At 38.3% G+C, this 8,836-nt stretch overlaps 1 protein-coding gene across 1 annotated transcript in view; it reads left to right on the top strand.

Annotated features, from left to right (window-relative positions):
- Positions 1-7,167, top strand: part of LOC133656895 (sodium/potassium/calcium exchanger 3-like) — a 267,870-nt gene extending 260,703 nt beyond the window's left edge. Inside the window, exons 16-17 of the mRNA XM_062057755.1 lie at positions 2,523-2,588; positions 5,311-7,167. Of these exons, the coding sequence (XP_061913739.1) occupies positions 2,523-2,588; positions 5,311-5,460 (216 nt within the window). The 3' untranslated portion in view covers positions 5,461-7,167. The remainder of the gene's footprint in view (positions 1-2,522; positions 2,589-5,310) is intronic.
- The last annotated feature ends 1,669 nt before the right edge of the window (positions 7,168-8,836 follow it).

The raw sequence follows: 8,836 nt of genomic DNA on the forward strand, positions 1-8,836 counted from the left end.
AAAAAGAGCTCAGCAGCGCATGCACTTTTTGCGTGGGATGAAAAGAGCACAGCTCCCTCCCCCCATTCTCACCACATTCTACAGAGTCACTATAGAGAGCCTACTGACCAACTGAATCTCTGTCTGGACTGGAGCCTGCAGTGCCTCAGACTGGAAGTCTCTCCAGAGAGTGGTGAGGACGGCGGAAAAGATCATCAGGACTCCTCTTCCTCCTATCTAGGATATCGCAAAAAGCCGCTGCCTGACCAGGGCTCAGAAAATCTGCAGAGACTCCTCCCACCCCCACCAAGGACTGTTTTCACTGCTGGACTCTAGAAAGAGGTTCCGCAGCCTCCGTAGCAGAACCTCCAGGTTCTGTAACAGCTTCTTCCCTCAGGCCGTAAGACTCTTGAACGCATCATAATAATCCCCTCAATTCCCCCAAAAAATGGATGAACTCGCTGGAATATAAAGACAATATAACATACATCCATAAACATAGATGCATATGCAAAAGTGCAATATATTTATCTGTACAGTAATCTATTTATTTATATCTGCACCTTATTGCTTTTTTATTCTGCACTGCCAACCAGCTAATGCGACGAAATTTCGTTCCTATCTGTACTGTAAAGTTCAAATTTGAACGACAATAAAAAGTACGTCTAAGTCTAAGACCCACAAACACTGGCTGAGTAACAACAACACGAACGTTGCATTGAAATTTCTCTGCCAGTTTCTGCATCCCACAGGGATTCTTCTTTTGTGTTTCTGCACCTGCGGTTCCCACACAAGGTTGCAACATTGTTTGTCAACACTGTCTGCGCTCATTTTGTAGCACATTTGACCCTCTGATGTTCTGTGTACCTACACTCTGTCCTCCCCGTCTAGGCCTACTGTGTGTGTGTGTGTGTGTGTGTGTGTGTGTGTGTGTGTGTGTGTGTGTGTGTGTGTGTGTGTGTGTGTGTGTGTGTGTGTGTGTGTGTGTGTGTGTGTGTGTGTGTGTGTGTGTGTGTGTGTGTGTGTGTGTGTGTGTGTGTGTGTGTGTGTGTGTGTGTGTGTGTGTGTGTGTGTGTGCATGTGGTACACAGAACATACATTTCCACACTTCTATTAGCCCCGGGTCCAGTGGACCCCGGACATCTTATATGTAATAGAAATGTGTAGGGGGGGTGTATGGTGTGTGTTCATTAAATATGTATTCTGATATATGTTCTTCACAGAAAATGAGCCAAAGCCAGTGAGTCTCAGTTTGAAAAATTAATTAATTGTATCATTTTTCTTTTAATAAAAATCGAAAACGGGTCCCACAGACCCAAACACCACACAAGGGTTAATGCACCTTATCATCTGGTGCGCCATTTGTATAAAAATAGACCTGAATAGACCCGCTCATCAGCAGTGCGCCTTATAATCCGGTGCACCCTATGGTCCGAAAAACATGGTATTTTGACCGTACATGCTCTTTTACTGTAACCGCAGATGGTTACCCGAAATGCGGCGCGGGTTGTTATATATAGGCAATGATCAGGTCAATGCATGCAACTTTCACTTCAAAAAATACCCAGGCCGGACTTTAGCTAACATATTTAGCAAGTTTTGAGCAAATAAATGACGTGCATTCAAGTAAAATATATTTTTTAAACATTTCTGTGTGACAGTCTGACAATAACATTGCATTTGTGTCCAAATATTGGGGTATTTTTTAATTAATTTACATTAGACATGCCAGTAATAATTGTGAAAAATCAAAATTCTAAACTGTGATTAATCTGATTTAAAAAAATATTATTTGATAGCACACATTTTTACATGTGTTTTAAAAAGCTAGTTTCAACCAAATTAAGTTAAGGTATTTTTTTATTTGAGTGTGTATGATGTCATTAAAAAAAAACGCTAGCAGAAACCACAACACAGTAATTAAATTTGTTTGAATCAGACTTTTTAAAACACCCAGTAATTATAAAATAATAAAATATTATTGCCGAATAGACAATACGTGTAATGATGTTATTTATGACACATATGTTGACAAGCATGGCGACTTGTCCAGGGTGTACCCCGCCTTCCGCCCGAATGCAGCTGAGATAGGCTCCAGCACCCCCCGCGACCCCAAAAGGGACAAGCGGTATAAAATGGATGGATGGATGTTGACAAGCACACATAGGACGAGCTGCAGCGCGATCGCCTCCTTTCTCCCATCCGTTTCTCGATGTATTAAATATAAACGCAAAACAGCGGCTCCAGAACAATGTCAGTCTTGATAAATCGCACTGCGTGTGCTAAGTGGTTATGTGTCATTTTCTCCACCCAGTGTTGTGGATGTTCTGATGATCAGCATATATTCTGCCTATTCATGATGACAGACACACTAATTAAATTGTGCTTCATATCCTGCTCACTTTAGAGACGCAATCCTCTGCGCGCAAGTTTAGTAGATGAGCTTTGGCTGTGCTATCAAATTCGCACATAATTTTAGTACAATACAGTTTAGAACAGTTCCTTTAGTAGATCAGGCCCTAAATGTTTTTCTTTTGTTGCAGATCAAATTAAACAGCAAAGGTTTGATTTTTTCCGTCGGGCTTCTGTTGGCTTCCGTGTTCCTGACGGTGAGTACACATACTTTTTTATGCACATTTCATAACCCTTCAAACTTGCAGAGCACCTTCATGTATTCTTTTTTTTACAGTTACTAATCTTATTCTTGTACCTGTCTGTTATAGTAATATATTTGTATACATCAATAGTACTCATTTATGGGGCTGTAACAATATCAACATTTCGTATCAGCTATTGTGACCAAAATAATCACGGTTATCATTATTATTATAGTATTGTTGAGTGTGCTAAAAAAGTACTTATATACACACACACACATAAATCTTTGAAGTTACAGTTTAAAAAATAACAAATCAAGAGACCCTCAAATCGATATATATTCTTGGCAGAAGAAACATACAAAATTAGATTGGGCTATTATGTTTGTTATGTATCTTGTATTCGTGTTAGCATTTAAGCAAGCTACCGATCAGCGCACTAGCTACTTCTCTAAGAAATGAGCAGATTCACCGTACGCTGAAATATATAAATGTGGTAAAAATGTATTACAATTTGAAATGCTAATACTAACTGTAATTTTATCGTTCATCGTTAATATCGGTAATCGTTAGGTTCCTAACATATACATAAAAATCACAACAGACTTATTTACGATCTACAGTGGTGCCTCGCTTTTGGCACACCCTACTTTTCATAGGATTATTTTTTTTATTCCGAAAATGGTTGCCCAAATTTTGCCTCAGTTTTCATATCCCGTCTTGGTTAACATACGAGCAAACATTGCACATAACAAACTGGTCAGTTTGCTTGTGAATCATTTCACAGAATCGCAAGCCCAGACAAGGAAACCTGAGCAACTGTTTATTCTCTCTCTCTCTTTCTCTCTCTCTCTCTCTCCGCATTGTTGTTTGTTGAAACCGAAACCAAACTGGTAAGACCATGAGTAGCATGTGTCTGTCAAGAACAGTTGCACAAGAAGTCATTTAAAAAAAGAAACATAGCGTATCTACCGAAACTATTTTTATAAAAATATGCTAGATCATGTAATTTACTGAACAAACTGATGATATAAATAATGAGTATAATTCATACAGTAGTTGGTACAAAAAACATTGTTAATGAGAGCACACAACTCAACAGTCTAGTGTGGCGCAACCGTGTTATTGTACTGGCGGGCTTTTGTTTTGAAGGCCTGACCTTACAAGCTATACAGTAGGTTACAATGCTGAGCGGAACGGCGGAATATCTGAAGAGAAAGATAGCGGGAAAGAAGGGTGAAATACGGGAGTTTCTCGGCGACCGCGTCTACGAGGTCAAAGACTCCTGAGAGTTAAGCAAAATACATGCAAACAAATCTATCACTGTTACAAGAAAAGAAGGTTGGTATCAGCCGATATCAGTGGCGGGCGGTGCGTTTCTCACCTAGGCCTTCAGTGATGTCCTACTTAGTCCCGACTTGATCTCTCAAAATACCGTAATTTACGTCACCACATGGACACGGCTGGAGATAATATGCAGAAACCCACTTGCACACTACTGGACATTAAATCCCCTCAACAGTGTACAAAACAGTCTATTTTTCGGCGCATTTAAAATTGAATAAACCCGCATCAGCAATTAAAACATATCTTATGTGGTACTGTCAAAATTAAAATAATTGTATAAAACAAATGAAACATAAAAAAATAAAGAAATGCAATATTTGAACTCACAATTTGTAGCACCCATTCGACGCCGTATAAGCCAGTGGTACTGCTCGTAGTCGGTAGTTGGTCGTAGTCGGTTGATTCGTGTGAAAGTGGCGGGCAAACCATTTCACCGCCGGGATAGCTTCCGGTGTCGGCCGACCTCGTCTCACGAGATCTAGTTTCTCTTAAATATCCTTCTTGAAAATGGCCTTGCAAATTTATATCTGCCACCTAATCAACGTTTTGCTCTCCTTCTTTGTGAGTAGCAGTGAGTTTTCTGTGGCTTTCTATGGCTCGTATGGCTCCGGTGCCACTTCCTGTTTTCGCAACTTGTGATTGGATACTCACTTGGGAGTCCCAAGTGAGTATCCAATCACAGGACGCGTAAATGTCACGTTCAACGTGAGGCCAGCAAGAAGGCTTTACTGACAACAAGTTGTGATCTGATTGGCTATCGCAATTATCTATCAACTGTATGTGCCTGTTCACTTACAGTGCATGGACGCCCGCATTGTTGATTCCGAAGGTCCCGGGCAGATTTCATACAGCATGGCAACATAAGCTAGCTGAATTCTGATTGGATACAAACCAAAACTTAAAAACAAACAACAGCACTGGGAAGAGCATAATATGACATGAAGAGAATATGAATATTTTTGGATATTTAGGGAAAGTAAATTAAAAATTACTTTTATCTTTAATTATGATCATGATTTCTGGTTATGTTAGGCCAGCAGAGAAGGCCTTGCTGGCCCTGGGCACACCACTGGCCGATATACAGCAATACGGTGTTAGCATCGGACATGATAAAGTGCTATTTTTAGCCTTTATTTCTGTTTGGTAACCTATTTTCTTTTGGTCTTTTAATGCACATGTGTACGCTTGTGTGTGTGTGTGTGTGTGTGTGTGTGTGTGTGTGTGTGTGTGTGTGTGTGTGTGTGTGTGTGTGTGTGTGTGTGTGTGTGTGTGTGTGTGTGTGTGTGTGTGTGTGTGTGTGTGTGTGTGTGTGTGTGTGTGTGTGTGTGTGTGTGTGTGTGTGTGTGTGTGTGTGTGTGTGTGTGTGTGTGTGTGTGTGTGTTTTCAGGTCACGGGGGTTCACCTCAACAAATGGACGCTGGACAAACGTTTCGGTTTCACGTGTCTTCTCTTCTACTCTGTCTTCTTGTGCTTCTCCTGCCTCATTGAGTACAATATCTTCATCTTTGTCAACCTGCCAACCTGCAGGGATGACTGACACACACACACACACACACACACACACACACACACACACACACACACACACACACACACACACACACACTGAGATACACGCACACACTTGAAGGTGAAAGGTGTTTTTGTCTGACACCAGGATGTAATTACCAGGAAGAATTATGTGCAAATACTTACCCACTTTTATCATGTTTTATTGTATTTATGTAGTAGTACTACAGTACTACTAGTAATCAGTGCAATATGGAGCTTCACCGGTCCGTGTGAGCTCATACGAGGAGGACTAACTGGACTGCCAATGGACGCCAGGAGCGACAACCTCCACATGTTTCTGCTGTGGGGGACTTTTATTTTGAAACGTTGACTGGCTGCTACACTTCCCTGTGGGGAAGCGCGGGTGTTTACGTCTACAAGTCACAATACCGTATTGACCCCAATATAAGACCATATTTTTTTTCCCGCCACCACCACCACCAATAGATTGCACTCCTGTGGGAAACATGCACTTAAAATAAACATTAATGTTTTAAAAAAGTAAGCTTTTGGAATAAGCTAGCTTACCTGACAGGCGGCCATTTTGGAGAAATCCTGGCATCGTCACATGACCACCACTCCAAAATGTCATATATTGTGGTTTTATACTCGGGTCAATGCTGTCATTATATGTGATCGGTGAGTAGCAGAGTGCGGTTTAGCACTCACCTGATAAAAATGTATTGTGTAATGTAATGTATTAAGGGACACATATTTGATAGTATATATTGTACATAGAAATATACATTTTCAGATTGACTAATGCATCTTAAGGCTATGTTAACACTGCAGGTTTTTGATTGCCAATCCAATCTTTTTTGTGTAGTCGTTTACGTAACAAAAAAATAATGCCGTGCCTACTATGAACAGAAATGGTCCGTGACGTGACACGTGCAACAGCGTGTTTACTAAAGTAGGCTAAACATGGCTCTGATTCGTGTTCGGTTGTGGCACTTTCAAGGATTTTGTGCAACTGGAGTCAACATTTTTTTGCGTGGATATTGTAAGGATGTGGGCAAAGATTTCATATCTGTCAGTTTTTGTTGGTTAGGTCTGAGCTTAAGCTGCCTGGTTCAGTCACTGCTTCCCTTTGCACCCGGTGTTCTGTCAAAACAAGCTACCTAACGCTAAGAGGTTAAGTTTTCTCGAGCTAAATACCCACGAAAATGAGCGACCTCGTGTAGATAAAGAGTTGACTACAAGTAATTAATTATTTTAAAGTATATTTCTTTCATAGTCTTTTCTGAGGAGTTGGCATGGGCAGGGATTCTCAAACTGTAGTGGTACGTCAAAGAACCACTCGGCTGTATAATGTAACGACGGGATGTGAGCCGTTATCAAAGGTTTATCCGCCTTAAATAGAAGTCGTTACCATCCGACTACTGTTGGCCGTAGTCGAGGCCAAAGTAAACAATTAAGGCGCAAACAGAACCGCCTTACCCCGTCATTTCTGTCGCTCAACACGCGTGGGAATCAAATGTTTTCCACATTCTCCGGTCACGTCCGTCCTTTCCCAGCCTCCCAGCTAATCAACAGGCACATCAAGTACAGTAAAAACAATTTACTTAACATTTAAGTACGATACAATTGTATTTACTGGTAAGTACATTTTCATTTAATCTTTAATAACTGCATTTTGATATTTATTTTAGTACAATCTTGATATAACTTTTATGTGCAATACATTTTTATTACTCACTATATTTTCCTATATTTAAACACAGTGTTTAATATATTTATATATACAGTATATTATATATATATATATATATATATATATATATATATATATATATATATATATATATATATATATATATATATATATATATATATATATATATATATATATATATATATATATATATATATATATATATACATCCATCCATCCATTTATTAGGGGTGTGGGAAAAAATCGATTCAAATTCGAATCGCGATTCTCACGTTGTGCGATTCAGAATCGATTCTCCTTTTTTTTTTAAACAGATTTTTTTATTATTTTTTTTATTTTAATTTTTAATTTTAATTTTTTTTTAAATTAATCAATCCAACAAAACAATACACAGCAATATCATAACAATGCAATCCAATTCCAAAACCAAACCCGACCCAGCAACACTCAGAACTGCAATAAACAGAGCAATAGAGAGGAGACACAAACACGACACAGAACAAACCAAAAGTAGTGAAACAAAAATGAATATTATCAACAACAGTATCAATATTAGTTACAATTTCAACATAGCAGTGATTAAAAATCCCTCATTGACATTATCGTTATTATCAAATGAACAATAGTGTCACAGTGGCTTACACTTGCATCGCATCTCATAAGCTTGACAACACACTGTCCAATATTTTCACAAAGATAAAATAAGTCATATTTTTTGTTCATTTAATAGTTAAAACAAATTTGCATTATTGCAATCAGTTGATGAAACATTGTTCTTTACAATTATAAAAGCTTTTTACAAAAATCTACTACTCTGCTTGCATGTCAGCAGACTGGGGTAGATCCTGCTGAAATCCTATGAATAGAAAATCGTTTTGAATCGGGAAAAAATCGTTTTTGAATCGAGAATCGTGTTGAATTGAAAAAAAATTGAATCGTGGGATACCCAAAGATTCACAGCCCTATTATATATATATATATATATATATATATATATATATATATATATATATATATATATATATATATATATATATATATATATATATATATATATATATATATATATATATATATATATATATATATATATATATATTTAATGTATTTGGCCACTTTAAAATGATACCCAGTTTGAACAGTAAGGTATCATTTTAAAGTGGCCAAATATATTAAATATACTTGTGAAATAAAACCTCCGCCATGTTTTTAATGAATATTTGCTACGCTACTGCATTTTAATGTAGGCACCTTGAGAGCCAAGTGTTTTCTGATGTACGTTTGAGAAGCACTGATGTAGACACTTACAGCATTGATGCTAATAATGGTAGCCTACATTTTCCTTTTCATCGTCGTTTGAACAGGAATGGCATTTTCAGTCAAATTTAATGAAGCGCAAACAAAAGTTGCGTGTGCACCAACGAGCTGCGACAATAAGAGGGGTAGCAGTAGTGGAAGCATTATTTGATGACTAAATGTGCCTGACAGATTCTCTAGATCATATAAATAACATTATAGTAGCCATTCTAAAGTAGGCGCGCTATTTGAGGTCCAAATCGGTGTTTCGAAACTTGAATTTAGCGTGTCTTGACGCGCAAGCGAAAATGGATGGACACCTCTATGAAATTATGCAACTGGTAGATTTTTTTTTCCACGAGGCAGCTCATTTTGACAGAACACTGGGACT

The sequence above is a fragment of the Entelurus aequoreus genome, linkage group LG09 (assembly GCF_033978785.1).
Source record: "Entelurus aequoreus isolate RoL-2023_Sb linkage group LG09, RoL_Eaeq_v1.1, whole genome shotgun sequence".
In the NCBI taxonomy this organism is placed as follows: Eukaryota; Metazoa; Chordata; class Actinopteri; order Syngnathiformes; family Syngnathidae; genus Entelurus; species Entelurus aequoreus.